The sequence below is a fragment of the Amblyraja radiata genome, chromosome 3 (genome assembly GCF_010909765.2).
Source record: "Amblyraja radiata isolate CabotCenter1 chromosome 3, sAmbRad1.1.pri, whole genome shotgun sequence".
Classification (NCBI taxonomy): Eukaryota; Metazoa; Chordata; class Chondrichthyes; order Rajiformes; family Rajidae; genus Amblyraja; species Amblyraja radiata.
Genome location: NC_045958.1, coordinates 57,907,084 through 57,922,263, shown reverse-complemented (window position 1 = coordinate 57,922,263; position 15,180 = coordinate 57,907,084). Strand labels below are relative to the sequence as shown.

Genomic DNA, 15,180 nt, shown 5'->3' with positions numbered 1-15,180 from the left:
CCTTGTTCTGGACTTCCCCAACATCGGGAACAATCTTCCTGCATCTAGCCTGTCCAACCCCTTAAGAATTTTGTAAGTTTCTATAAGATACCCCCTCAATCTTCTAAATTCCAGCGAGTACAAGCCGAGTCTATCCAGTCTTTCGTCATATGAAAGTCCTGCCATCCCAGGTATCAGTCTGGTGAACCTTCTATGTACTCCCTCTATGGCAAGAATGTCTTCCCTCAGATTAGGAGACCAAAATTGTACGCAATACTCCAGGTGTGGTCTCACCAAGGCCCTGTACAACTGCAGTAGAACCTCTCTGCTCCTATACTCAAATCCTTTTGCTATGAATGCTAACATACCATTCGCTTTCTTCACTGCCTGCTGCACCTGCATGCCTACTTTCAATGACTGGTGTACCATGACACCCAGGTCTCGTTGCATCTCCCCTTTTCCTAATCGGCCACCATTCAGATAATAGTCTACTTTCCTGTTTTTACCACCAAAGTGGATAACCTCACATTTATCCACCTTATACTGCATCTGCCATGCATTTGTCCACTCACCCAGCCTATCCAAGTCACCTTGCAGCCTCCTAGCATCCTCCTCACAGCTAACACTGCCCCCCAGCTTTGTGTCATCCGCAAACTTGGAGATGTTGCATTCAATTCCCTCATCCAAATCATTAATATATATTGTAAATAGCTGGGGTCCCAGCACTGAGCCTTGCGGTACCCCACTAGTCACTGCCTGCCATTCTGAAAAGGACCCATTTACTCCTACTCTTTGCTTCCTGTTTGCCAGCCAGTTCTCTATCCACATCAATACTGAACCCCCAATACCGTGTGCTTTAAGTTTGCATACTAATCTCTTATGTGGGACCTTGTCGAAAGCCTTCTAAAAGTCCAGATATAACACATCCACTGGTTCTCCCTTATCCACTCTACTAGTTACATCCTCGAAAAGACATGATTTACCTTTCATAAATCCATGCTAACTTTGTCCAATGATTTCACCACTTTCCAAAGACAGTGGTTTCATGGGGTAAGCCTGTTTTGTGCAACTTACCTTTTTTAATATTTTGTGTTTGGGTTTGCAGCAACCCATTCTGGTCCATTCCTTCGGTGCATTGGTATAATTCTAGGTGAACCTCCTGAATGTATTACCCGGGTGGCTGTTCAACCATTTTTGCAGAATAAACTCTTTATGGTTGATGTCCTTGAAACTTATGGCATACCGTTAGTTTTAATATTTTCTTCCACAATCTGGAAATTTAATTTAATTTTGTGCTTGTGTAGTGTTTCTTTTGTCTGAAGTTTCTTTTCCTTTATTATGAAGTCCAAAATTGTACATGTTGATTTTAAAATTATTATGCACTTCTTGACCACGCATAGTAATTGAATATCTTCTTAGTTTGAGACGACACAGTTTTTCATTCACTTCTTAGGATCGTGTGTATCCAGAGCTGCAGAAATATATGGCATTAGTTGATGCTCCATCTGTCTCTTGTGCTAAAGAAGACCACTGGGAGCAATTAATAGCCAAAGCTGCGTCGATCAGGGAGATCTGCAGAAAGAGGTGAGACAGGCACTTCAGCAAAAATCTGTGTTGCATTTTGCATATTGCCCCTAAACTCGTACCTCATGTACAGCTACAGAATAAAATAGCTAAGAGTGTGAAGAGTACTCCATTTATTAGCTCATGGTGTGATTCCTTTCCCTTCTCTGTTAGTTGATTTACCTCAGTTGCTCTTCGAAGGTTTTAACTGAGGTTTTAAACTGAGGTAAAACATAGTTTTAACTGAGGTTTTGTTCAAAATATTCAACAACGGAGAGAAACATTTTATTTCAATTTTTAACATCAATTGAGGTTTGTTAATCTGGTACTCGGTTGTTTAAATTCACCCACAGTAAAATAATTATTTAAGCTTTCCACTATTTCCATTACTGGGCCAAGTGACTACTCCTGTGAAGCAAGTTTCTGAATTTTTATGTTAAGGCTGTTGTTTACCAAGCAGGTTCATTTCTTCATGCTGTTTTTGACAATTCCCAATGAAATGGAACTCTGAGGCTATATCATTGCAGATTGTGCACCCCCGGTATCAGCAGTTATTGTGTCTCAAGCTGCATTGGTTTGGAAGGCAGACACAAAATGCTGGAGTAATTCAGTGGGACAGGCAGCATCTCTGGAGAGAAGGAATGGGTGACGTTTCGGGTCGAGACCCTTCTTCAGTCTGAATTTTGTGTCTGCCTTCAATTTAAACCAGCATATGCAGTTTTTTCCTACACATTGGTTTGGAAGGCAAAATTTAGTCCATAGTTGATATTTTTACATTTCTCTTTTCATATTTCTATCTTTTTGTTAGGCCTTACCAGCATGGAGCTGATATGTTAGCAGCAATCTCCAAGGTGCTGAATGAATGTACAAGACCAGACCAGGCTACACCTGCAGTACTTGCACTCCAGGGCCTGCATGCAATGTGCCAAGCTGAGGTGAGCATGATCAGATTGTTCAGTATTGTGAAGAAGACATTCCCACTTTCAACCCATAAACCAATATATATATATATATATATATATCTTGGGGTCCAAGCCCATAGCTTCCTGAAAGTATCAACACAAGTAAATAGTGGGAAAGAAGCCAGACGGCATGAATCCCTTCATTGATTGTATTTAATATATAACAGTCAGGGTGTAATGTTGCAGCTTTTTAGGACTTTAGTTACAGTGCCCTCCATAATGTTTGGGACAAAGACCCATCATTTATTTATATGCTTCTGTACTCCACAATTTGAGATTTGTAATTGAAAAAATCAGATGTGGTTAAAGTGCACATTGTCAGATTTTATAAAAGGGTATTTTTATACATTTTGGTTTCACCATGTAGAAATTACAGCTGTGTTTATACATAGTCCCTCCATTTCAAGGCACCAGAATGTTTGGGACACATGGCTTCACAGGCGTTTGCAATTTCTCAGGTGTGTTTAATTACCTCCTTAATGCAGGTGTAAGAGAACTCTCAGCACCTAGTCTTTCCTCCAATCTTTCCATCACCTTTGGAAACTTTTATTGCTGTTTATCAACATGAGGACCAAAGTTGTCCCCCATGCTTACCCTCAAATCAATAGCTTGGAAGCTTCAGCCTCCACCTCGAGGCTGGGGAGTGGATGGCAGTGGTGGGAGTTGGGAGGATTTGTAACTCATCTGACAGGCAGCATCTCCTGCACTCTTTTCATACTGCACCATAAAAACAGCCTACATTTCTGTTTCCATCACCTTTGGAACTTTTATTGCTGTTTATCAATATGAGGATCAAAGCTGTGCCAATGAAAGTCAAATAAGCCATTATGTGACTGAGAAACAAGAATAAAACTGTTAGAGAAATCAGCCAAACCTTAAGCTTACCAAATCAAACTGTTTGGAACATCTTTAAGAAGAAAGAGAGCACTGGCGACCTTACTAATCGCAAAGGGACTGGCAGGCCAAGGAAGACCCCCACAGCTGATGACAGAAGAATTACCTTTATAATAAAGAAAAATCCCTAAACACCTGTCCGACAGATCAGAAACACTCTTCAAGAGTCAGGTGTAGATTTGTCAATGACCACTGTCCACAAAAGACTTCATGACCAGAAATACAGAGACTACACTGCAAGATGCAAACCACTGGTTAGCTGCAAAAATAGGATGGCCAAGTTACAGTTTGCTAAGAAGTACTTAAAAGAACAACCACAGTTCTGGAAAAAGGTATTGTGGAGAGATGAGGCGAAGATTAACTTACATCAGAGTGAAGGCAAGAGCAAAATATAGTGGAGAGAAGGAACTGCCCAAGATCCAAAGCATACCACCTGATCTGTAAAACATGGTGGTGGGGGTGTTCTGGCCTGGGCATGGCTGCTGAAGGTACTGGCTCACTTATCTTCATGATACAACTGCTGATGGTAGTAGCATAATGAATTCTGAAGTGTATAGACATATCCTCTCTGCTCAAGTTCAAACAAATGCCTCAAAACTCATTGGCCGACGTTTCATTCTACAGCCAGACAATGATCCCAAACATACTGCTAAAGCAGCAAAGAAGTTTTTCAAAGCTAAAAAATTGTCAATTCTTGAGTGGCCGTCAATCACCCGATCTGAACCCAATTAATAAAGTCTATCAATCAATTAATCAATTGAGCATGCCTTTTATATGCTGAAGAGAATCCTCTTCAAGGGGATTAGCCCCCAAAACAAGCATAAGCTAAAGATGGCTGCAATACAGGCCTGGCAGAACATCACCAGAGAAGACAACTGGTGATGTCCATGAATCGCAGACTTTAAGCAGTCATTACATGCAAAGGATATGCAACATAATACTAAACATGACTACTTTCATTTACATGACATTGCTGTGTCCCAAACATTATGGTGCCCTGAAATGGGGGTCTATGTATAAACACTGCTGTAATTTCTACATGGTGACACCAAAATGTACAAAAATGGCCTTTATTAAAATCTAACAATGTGCACTTTAACCGCATGTGATTTTTTTCAATTACAATTCTCAAATTGTGGAGTTCAGAGGTAAATAAATAAATGATGGGTCTTTGTCCCAAACATTATGGAGGGCACTGTATGCATTTCTAGTTGTCCCATTGTCCTTAAATAAGGAAGGATGTGGAGGTGTTAGAGAGGGTACAGAAGAAGTTTACAGGGTTGCTGTCTGGATTGAAGGGCATTCGCTCTTAGGAGAGGTTAGACACATTTGGATTATTTTCATTGTAGCTTTGGAGATTTGAGGGTATATAAAATTATGAAAGATATAGATAGGGTAGATAGTCAGAACCTTTTGCCCAGGGTAGAAATGTCAAAGACTAGAGGGCATAATTTTTGTTTTAATTTTTCTATGGATGTACGGAAACTTAATTATTTCTTCTATGTAAAGCACTTTGGTTTCACCACAAGTTGATTTAAACGTGCTTCATAAATAAAATGTACTTACTTACTTACTTATCTATAAGGTGAGAGGAAGAGAGTTTAAAGGAGATGTGCAACCAAGTTTTTTACAGAGTGGTAGATATTAGGGGTGTGGTGAAAGCAGATATGACTGGTATTTAAGAGGCTTTTAAATAGACACATGAATATGCAGGGAATGGAGGGATATGGATCACATACAGGCAAAAATAGATTATTTTAAGTAAGCACCATATTTGGCACAGACATCGTTCATATGAGAAAGTGTGTTCTATGTTCTAACTTGGCTGTTCTCATCAACTCTGAATGTATAATCATTCCACTACATGTGTAGTTTTATTACTCAGAATTTTCTATGATTTTTAAGTATTCCCCAATCTCCTTTCTAACGAAAGGTTATTGTTTGAAGCCTCTGATTAACATCTAGACATTGTTTTTTACAAGCATTCAGTGTGAATGTTGATTTGATGGGTATAAAATTGCGGGACAATTTGTATTCAGTGAATTCAAAACTGGAAGAAATTAAGTAGTTTGTTTAGTTATGATTAGGTGTCTAGATTTTTTAAGTCCGCTTCCAGCACATAAATGGTCACTGCGGATGAAGTTCAGATTCTTATACTTACTTTTCCCAACACTATATTGGAAGTTGCAGAGTATTAATTCAAAATGAAACACTACTCCTCTGTCATTAATCTTTTTCTCACATTTGTATATCTTCCGGGAACCCACACACAGTTAAACCTCCGAAGACCTCACACCATGCATCTTATGTGAGCAAAGGAACTGAAGATGCTGGATCACACTGAAGACAGACACAAAATACTGGAAATTAAACACAAAATACACAAAATTCTTCAGACTGAAGGGTCGCAACCCAAACGTCACCCATTCCTTCTCTCCAGAGATTCTGCCTGTCCCACTGAGTTACTCCAGTAGTTTGTGTCTATCCATGCAACTTATTTTCTTTTTGTCTCACGTTTTCCCACCTCATTTCTTTAATCATTACTGTTCATATTCCTTATTTCCTGCTCATCCCTCTGACGACTTATGTGGTTACTACCACTGCATTTTTTCAAATCGCCTCATCTTTCTTATGACATTTTAATATGAAACCTGTTTGGCGTAAAATACAATTGAAGGGAGATTCAGGAAACTTGAAGCAGTTAGAAGCAAACCTTAGCAGTTCAATAATGATATCCTGGATAGCAAACATCCCGTTGGAAATCCTTTTTCTTGTTTAGGTGGTTGACATTCGTTCCACATGGCATGCTCTGTCTTCGAAGCTCAGCTGTGACTCACGACCACTGGTTGTCAGAGCCCTGACTGAAGTGTTTGCTCTGGTTCCTTCGCTAAATCTTAAGTGCATCGAATATGAGGTAAGTAGCATCAGTCAATGATTTGACAAGGGAAAACACAAATAGAACTCAAATACATTCATGGCAAGAGAATGCTTAAAAATAACTAATAATGGAAGGTTCTTAAACCAAAGATTTGGGGGGTTTTGGAGGAAAATTCTGCAATTTATGGGTGCTATGATGGAGGCATTATGATTTGTGGATGACCTGCTTTTAGACACTGCCCTATGTCCAAAGCCTTGGAGAACTTGGAAGTGATCACGTCTGAAGAGATCACGTCTAAATTCTTACTTAATTTTGTTATGGATGTTGATTAGGCCACACTGCTGAAATTTCATCTCTGCTTTCTGTGTGAAACTGAATAAAGATGAAATGAAGCATTGAATTCTAGATTCAGATAAAATATTATAGGACATGTAGGATTTGAAAATAAGAGACTCTTGAGATAACCTCTATTTACAATTTTAAGAATATTTTGGGCAATGAGGTTAAGATCTGCTTTTATGCATATCTTTCATTCATTTGTTCCATATCTCTCTACATCACTGTCTATATCTCTTGTTTCCCTTTCCCCTGACTCGCAATCTGAAGAAGGGTCTTGACCCAAAACGTCATCCATTTCTTCTCTCCAGAGATGCTGCTTGTCCCGCTGAGTTACTCCAGCATATTGTGTCTATCTTTTTGTGTCATCCTTGGCTAGGCGTGTTAATAGGCTGAGTAAAAACTCATGTGAGCTTACTTTGTATATGGTCAGTGGAAGAAGAGATTTTGTTGGTCAACTTGACTTAGCTTCATCTGTTTGATACTGAGTGTTATCCAGTCATACTGGATGGAAACAGGTCCTTTGGCCCAACTTCTTCATGCCGACCAAGATACCTCATCTATATTAGTCCCACATTCCCGTGTTTGTCTCATATCCCTCTAAACCTTTCCTATCCATGTACTAGCCCAAATGTCTTTTAAATGTTGTTATATTATCTGCCTCAACTACCTCAATTGGCAGTTGTTTCCCTATATCCACCACCCTCTATGGGAAACAATTTGCCCCTCATGTTCCTATTAAATCTTTTCCCTCTAACCTTAAACCTATCTCCTCTGGTTGTTGATTCTCCAATCGGTTCCCTTCATAATTTTATACACCTCCATAAGACCACCCCTCGACCTCCTGCAATTCAAGGAGTCTTCAGATGAATCTTGCACAGCACTTCTGCTGGCGAAGTTCTCTCCCAGGCATGATCAACATGAGGACTTTAGCCCCCCCCCCCCCAGGGCCAGATTTACCTATAAACTAGACAAGCTTAAGCTTGGGGCCTCGAGGTCTAGAGGGGCCTCCGGCCAAGGCAGGACACATACCGTTCAACTCTGGGCAGCCCCCCCTCTCTATCTCTCTCTCTCCATGTCTCCCCGCTATCCGTGTCCGGTCCGCCGGGCTCCGCTAGCTCCTCGTCTGCCGGCATGGCAGGCCGCCTTGCACATGCGCATTGCTGCGGCCTGCACGTCCTCCCCCCTGCACATGCGCACAACCACGACCAGCACATCATCGGCCGCCCTGCGCATGCGCACTGCAACGGCGCTGGGCACTTTCTCCCTCCCTTTGAATTGTGGGAGAGTTTGCCGCCATGGCTGTCCGGTCGCTGGCTCGCCGCCAGCGCTGAAAACCAATGCGGAGGGGGCCTCACAAGTGGAACAGCTTAGGGCCTCTCTTCATCTAAATCCGGCCCTGGCCCCCCCATCGCCTAATTTTAAACATGGTGCCAGGTGTCATTGTTTTAGCGAAAATAATGATAATTGGTTTGTCCATTCATTTCTGCTTTGTCCTTAATACAATGAATAATTTCACATGTAGCGACGATTAACTGCCTGAAAGGTTCTTATTATTGTGAATTTGATTTGAAATGCCTGTCATTGGCTTGTTTTTGGACTGTTTACTAGATTACATTTATTGATCAGAGTGTTTTTTTCTCTCTAGAAATTCAGAGAGCAAGTTGTAAGCATGTTGTGGAGCCACGCCCAGAATAAGGTACAAATAACCTTCACCTATCAATTAAGTCAGGGCTTGCAACATTAATTGTGTGTGCAGTAACATGCATTTGCCTCCACAACATTAATGTGTCAGAATATGCCATATATTAATTGGTTTTAATTCATTGAGATGCTTTTAATCTAATTTGCTAACTATCACAGTTCACAAGACTCACTCAGTTTTATTACACCTTTATAAATCGATTGAAAAATACAGCATGGAAACAGCCCTATTGAGTCCCCACTGACGATCAATCACCTGTTCACACTAGTTCTATGTTATCCCACTTTTGCATTGGCTCCCTATACCTAGGACCAATTTGCAGGGGGCAATTAACACACAAACCAGCACGGCTTTGGGATGTTAGCAGAAACCAGAGCACCTGGAGAAATCCAAAGCGGTCACGGAGAACATGCAAACTCCACAAAGATAGCACCCAAGGTCAGAATCGAACCCGGCTCTAGCAGCTGCACCACTGTCCTGCCATTACTTCTTGCACATAGATCATTCATTACAGGATTCTACAGATGCTGTATAAAATGAATTATTTAGTTGAAATAGGGATTTGAATTTTTATTCCTCGGCTAATTGTTTAGGCTTCCATATTCTTAATCACTTTACAACCATTACTCTGTTGTACCTTCTGTTGTCCTAATGTCTGTGTGCAATTATTGTATCTTATAAGATATTAAAATAATTGGGTCAGCATGAAGGAATTCTTGGTGTTTTGGTGTTGTAATTGGATTTTGGTAGTATATTGTTTCACAAATGTTATATAAGAAGGTATTGTTTTTGTTCTTGGCAGAACTCCCTCATAGCCAGTTCAGCATACAAGGCTCTTTCGGCTTTTAGCACTGAGGAATACACAATTCTTCACCTGCCGGAAGAGGTGAGGATTTCACAAACTTATTTTTCTTCATTTTACTACACAAACATTATCTTTGGGTGCGAACTCATCAGGGCTGATGCATCATCTGTGTGTTCTGCAGGAATTGTCATTATACTCTCTACAGGCTAATCTGATAATGTAAAATTGTCCTAATCAAGCATTAGTTAGTGTAATGCTGCTCTATTAAGGTGACTGCTGTGAAGGAATACAACATTCATAATTGGAAAGACGTGGAGCAATTTTCACATTTGATGGTTAAACCCTTCGAATCCATGATTTGAGATAAAATTTGCTTTTGGCAATAATTAAGAGTGAGCCAATATTACCCTTGTTCAATGATAATTATATTTGAAAATTAACAAAAGCTGTTGAGATATTAAAAATAATGCAAGCGATGGAAGGTAGATCATTTTTTTTTTTGGAAAGAGTATAATAACAGTGAATTTGTTTTTGGAAAAGTTCAGACAGGGTCTGAGACAAAGCCCAGGAAAAAAAATTCTTGACAAATAGGAAACTGAGTGTTGTTTCAAATGAATAACAGTAAGATACAGCAGATCTGGTGGTAACTGTGGAGAGACAAAGTTTTTCAGGTTAATAATTTATCTTCACGGTCTTGCTCAAACTGTTGACTCCTAGGGGTCAGTTCTGGGTATTTCTGGAGATTTTGGATTACAACAAGGTTAGCATAAACTCAAGTATGCTAAAGATATTGAATTTGCATATATTTTTTAAATTGAGAACCGATAAAGACTACAGGATGAAATGGAAATGTCAGCAGAATCAACTAGCAGACACCTGGTGCAGTTGAATGTTGCTTTTTCATGAGGGAACTAAGTTTGTGAGGGAATAATAGGAGTGGGAATATACACAGGCTCTGAGGCATGTGTGACAGAAGTGCCAATATTTTTTGTAATTCCCTGAGTGTATTGGTTAGGACATTAGTAAAATTTATAATTTTTAATTGAGGGAATAAGGTGGTGCTGTGATCATGTATAAAACCTGTCAGGCCATACAAAGAAATATGTATTTTGCCACTCCGTAATTGAAAGCAGGTTAAGGAGCCACATGTATAAATCCACCAGGGTGTTGCCAACAACAGAAAGCTATTTATGAAGAAATAGCTTTACGATTTCCCCTTTGATTGAAATTATTAGCAGCCAAAACTGAAAGGAGAAAATAGTGTTTAAAAATAAGTTGTTGAATCATATTTGGCAATAATTACATCAGCAATGGGCATATCACAGAAAAAATATAATGGATAAAACAAATATTTATCCTAAAGGAGTAGATTGCTTCAGGACAGTCAACATGGAATTGTTTCAGGGAAGATGGTAATTAATGAACTACAGATATTTTGACACGATTACAAGGAGGATTGTTGATCTTACTAAATGTAAAAAATTTGTGGGACCCAAAATTGTCTTAATGATGCAGTAGAGAGTAATGGTTGATGGAGTTTGATGTGACTGGAAGGGTTCTGCATAACTCAAAGTTGTTGCTTTTTGTGCTGTTCTGTCAAAGCTCTAATTTCCACCTTTGCTTCACCCAGCTCATCACGCTGTGTCGCCCTGCATTAATACACAATGATAACACTTCTTTGTAACAATTGTGACTGTTCTGACATTTCAGTATGTTACCACACTGAATCATTTAATTCAGGTGCCGCAACAATTAATTCCTTTTCTTGGTCACGTTTTTACAAATGGACGTTTTGTACTGGTAAAATATAATTTTTTGCCTCCCTCCTTCAAAGAAATAGAAGTGTGGTGATCCACATTCATGTGTAATGATCGTATAATGTAACCTGATGGTTATGATCACTGTATTTGTAGTGTGATTTCATTTCAATTCTTGTTCATATATCCTACTGTGCATAGCGTGCCAAAACAATTAGATGAAATTGTCCCCTGAGGTCTTTGTTCTGAAAATAACTGGTTGTTAAGTGAGCTGTTTGGAGATGATAAGCTGTTGCCATGACTAACCCCAGCAAGGGGAAGGTGTTTGATGCAACAAATTTTCAGTTCCATTTAAGAAGTCCTTCATCAATTAACGTTTGACATAACTCTGTAGTTACTTAGTTTATAGACAGCGTTGAATAAGTGAAAATGCTGTTCCTTCTAAATTCACAGAAATCCTGTGAGGTTATCCATTTTGGTGGCAAAAACAGGAAAGCAGACTATTATCTAAATGGTGGCCGACTAGGAAAAGGGGAGATGCAGCGAGACCTGGGTGTCATGGTACACCAGTCATTGAAAGTGGGCATGCAGGTGCAGCAGGCAGTGAAGAAAGCGAATGGTATGTTAGCTTTCATAGCAAAAGGATTTGAGTATAGGAGCAGGGAGGTTCTACTGCAGTTGTACAGGGTCTTGGTGAGACCACACCTGGAGTATTGCGTACAGTTTTGGTCTCCAAATCTGAGGAAGGACATTATTGCCATAGAGGGAGTGCAGAGAAGGTTCACCAGACTGATTCCTGGGATGTCAGGACTGTCTTATGAAGAAAGACTGGATAGACTTGGTTTATACTCTCTAGAATTTAGGAGATTGAGAGGGGATCTTATAGAAACTTACAAAATTCTTAAGGGGTTGGACAGGCTAGATGCAGGAAGATTGCTCCCGATGTTGGGGAAGTCCAGGACAAGGGGTCACAGCTTAAGGATAAGGTGGAAATCCTTTAAAACCGAGATGAGAAGAATTTTTTTCACACAGAGAGTGGTGAATCTCTGGAACTCCCTGCCACAGAGGGTAGTCGAGGCCAGTTCATTGGCTATATTTAAGAGGGAGTTAGATGTGGCTCTTGTGGCTAAGGGGATCAGAGGGTATGGAGAGAAGGCAGGTACGGGATACTGAGTTGGATGATCAGCCATGATCATATTGAATGGCGGTGCAGGCTCGAAGGGCCGAATGGCCTACTCCTGCACCTAATTTCTATGTTTCTATGTTTCTATCCTGTATTCTATTTAACTGAAGATTTGCAAGTGAATGTGACCACACCTTAATTCACAGGAACTCAGTTCTAGTACTTCTGCTCCAGTACTCACAATTATTAAAAACACTTGCGCCTGCCTGGTGGAGCAAAATCACAGTTGTTGGGAGCAACACTGGTTCATTGATTTTGGTTTGATAAATGTAATCCAATTTAATGCATGCAATTTTCAAAGACGGATGCAGTTCCATATTGTATGGTTCCTCCTAAGACATCTGCACTCTGACAATAGTTTGAGAAAATTTTCCCTGGATAATATAATTTAACAAATATTGCAATAATATTTAATGCGCCCTGGAGAGGAAAAGACTACAAAAAGTAGTAAACACTGCCCAGTCCATCATCGGCTCTGACCTTCCTTCCATCGAGGGGATTTATCGCAGTCGCTGCCTCAAAAAGGCTGGCAGTATCATCAAAGACCCACACCATCCTGGCCACACACTCATCTCCCTGCTACCTTCAGGTAGAAGGTACAGGAGCCTGAAGACTGCAACAACCAGGTTCAGGAATAGCTACTTCCCCTCAGCCATCAGGCTATTAAACCTGGCTCGGACAAAACTCTGATTATTAGCAACCACTTTCTGTTATTTGCACTACCAGTTTATTTATTCATGTGTGTATATATTTATATCATGGTATATGGACACATTTATCTGTTTTGTAGTAAATGCCTACTATTTTCTGTGTGCTTAAGCAAAGCAAGAATTTCATTGTCCTATACAGGGACACATGACAATAAACTCACTTGAACTTGAACTTGTATAAACGGAATCCCCACATATTGCTTTTTTTTTGTTGTGCATCAGAACTATGAAAACATATCTTCCTTCTGCACCCGCTGAGTTTCCCCAGCTGCACCCGCTGAGTTTCCCCAGTGAAGAAGGGTTTCGGCCCGAAACGTCGCCTATTTCCTTCGCTCCATAGATTCTGCTGCACCCGCTGAGTTTCCCCAGCAATTTTGTGTACCTTCTTCCTTCTACTACTCTTTTCTAATTCTTAAATATTGAAAATGTGAATCAAACTTTTTATTAATTAAACAAGTGTCATTTGCTTTTCCTCAAATTCTGAAGAAATGTCATGTCATAAGTGATAGGAGTAGAATTAGGCTATTTGGCCCATCAAGTCTTTGTGGGCGGCACAGTGCACAGCGGTAGAGTTGCTGCCCTGCAGCGCCGGAGGCTCAGGTTCGATCCTGACTATGGGTGCTCTCTGTACGGAGTTTGTACGTTCTCCCCATGACCGGCATGTGTTTTCTCCGAGAACTTCGGTTTCCTCCCACTCTCCAAACACGTCCAGCTATATAGGTAAATTTGCTTGGTAAATGTAAAAATTGTCCCTAATGTGTGTAGGATAGTGTTAATATGCAGGGATCGCTGGTCGACGCGGACCCGGTGGGCCGAAGGACCTGTTTCCGTGCTGTACTTGTAATGAACAAACCTATAAACTAAACTAAAATCTACTCTCTGCCATTCAATCATGGCTGATCTATCTCTCCCTCCTAACCTCATTTTCCTGCCTTCTCCCCATAAACCTCTGACACCTGTTCTAATCAAAAAATGTCACAAGAACACAAAGTAAGAGCAGAATTAGAGCACCCGGTTCTGCAAACCATTCAGTGTGATTGTGGCTGATCTCTGCTGATCTCAACTCTTTTTCTGTGCCAGTTCCTCATAGCCCTCAAGTCCCTAATCTTTCAAGTATATATTTACCTCCATCTTAAATACTTCTAATGAACAGTCGTTGGAGCAGAAAATTCCAGAAATTCACCACCCTCTGCAAAAAGAAACTTTTATGCACCTCCATTATAACAGACCAGTCGATATCTTGTGACAGTGTTCCATCGTCTGAGACTTACCCACTAGGAAAACATCTCACTGTCTTTCCCGTCATGCCTTATTGCAATCTTGTATGTCTTTAAGAAGTCTTCAAGTTGACATTTAAATTAGTTGCACACGGTTTCATTTTTATTTTGCTATTCCATTATCTTGTAACACATTTGCATTGGATTACTGGAGTTTGGTTTGGTCTGAAAATTGGACCTCACTGATTGCTAAAATGAACCATAATTTCAGTGCCCACAAAATGAAGTGCATACTATTTGAACCTTCAGTTTTAATTTCATTCATGGCAGAGATATGCTGGTGTTACTACAGGTGCACAACCTTTTATCCGAAAGCCTTGGGACCAGACACTTTTCGTAATTCGAAATTTTTCGGCTTTTGGAATGGAAGATTTTTAGCGTAGATTTTAACGGCTGGCTCAGTGGTAGAGTGCTCGGCTCATATCTGCAAGGTCGCGAGTATGCGCCTCGATCCCGGCAGTTACTCGATCGCGAGTTTGAGTCTTCAATGTAGTTTTTTCTTGCAGAATAGGAGAGAATAGGGAGGGTTAGGCTGGGATCATTCTCTGCGAGATGATCTTAGTGCGGGAGACAAGTGTAGGAGAGGTGTACTGACTGTGTGGGCAGAACTTTGGAAGTGGTTGCCCACCATTCTCAAAAGCCGCTGTGTCTCCCTGTCCCTCCAACTCAAGAGGAATCCGCACCCCGATGGGCCGCTACGGCGATAAGTGGCATTTCGCCCACAGCCCGAGCTGCGCCACCCCAAGAACAAGACGTACCTTGCACACCATCAGCTTCTGCCCCTACGGGGAGCGTGTTCCTCTGGAGTTGGAGCGGGGCTGGGCTGGAGTTGCTGATCTGGGATCTCCGTGCTTGCAGTGGGCCTGGGGGTCGGTGTCCCGATGAGGGGGCGCAGCTCGGGCTGTGGGCGAACTGCCACTTGTCGCCGTAGCGGCCCATCGGGGAGCAGCTTCTGGTGGTCCTGACGTCTCTCAGCTCTTGTCCAGGGGGGTGGCCGGAGACGTCAGGACCAACAGGAACCCGCTCCCCGATGGGCCGCTACAGCGACAAGTGGCAGTTCGCCCACAGCCCGAGCTGCGCCCCCTCATCTGCAACCCGGGTTCCTCTGGAGTTGGAGCGGGGCTGGGCTAG

General features: G+C 41.2%; 1 protein-coding gene across 3 annotated transcripts in view; it reads left to right on the top strand.

The window, feature by feature from the left end:
* focad (focadhesin) overlaps positions 1–15,180 on the top strand; it is a 233,122-nt gene that overhangs the window by 121,114 nt on the left and 96,828 nt on the right. For all 3 annotated transcript variants that reach the window (XM_033017834.1, XM_033017835.1, XM_033017836.1), the window contains 5 exons: positions 1,433–1,563; positions 2,351–2,477; positions 6,178–6,312; positions 8,261–8,311; positions 9,120–9,203. In XM_033017834.1, coding sequence (XP_032873725.1) covers positions 1,433–1,563; positions 2,351–2,477; positions 6,178–6,312; positions 8,261–8,311; positions 9,120–9,203 — 528 coding nt within the window. The remainder of the gene's footprint in view (positions 1–1,432; positions 1,564–2,350; positions 2,478–6,177; positions 6,313–8,260; positions 8,312–9,119; positions 9,204–15,180) is intronic.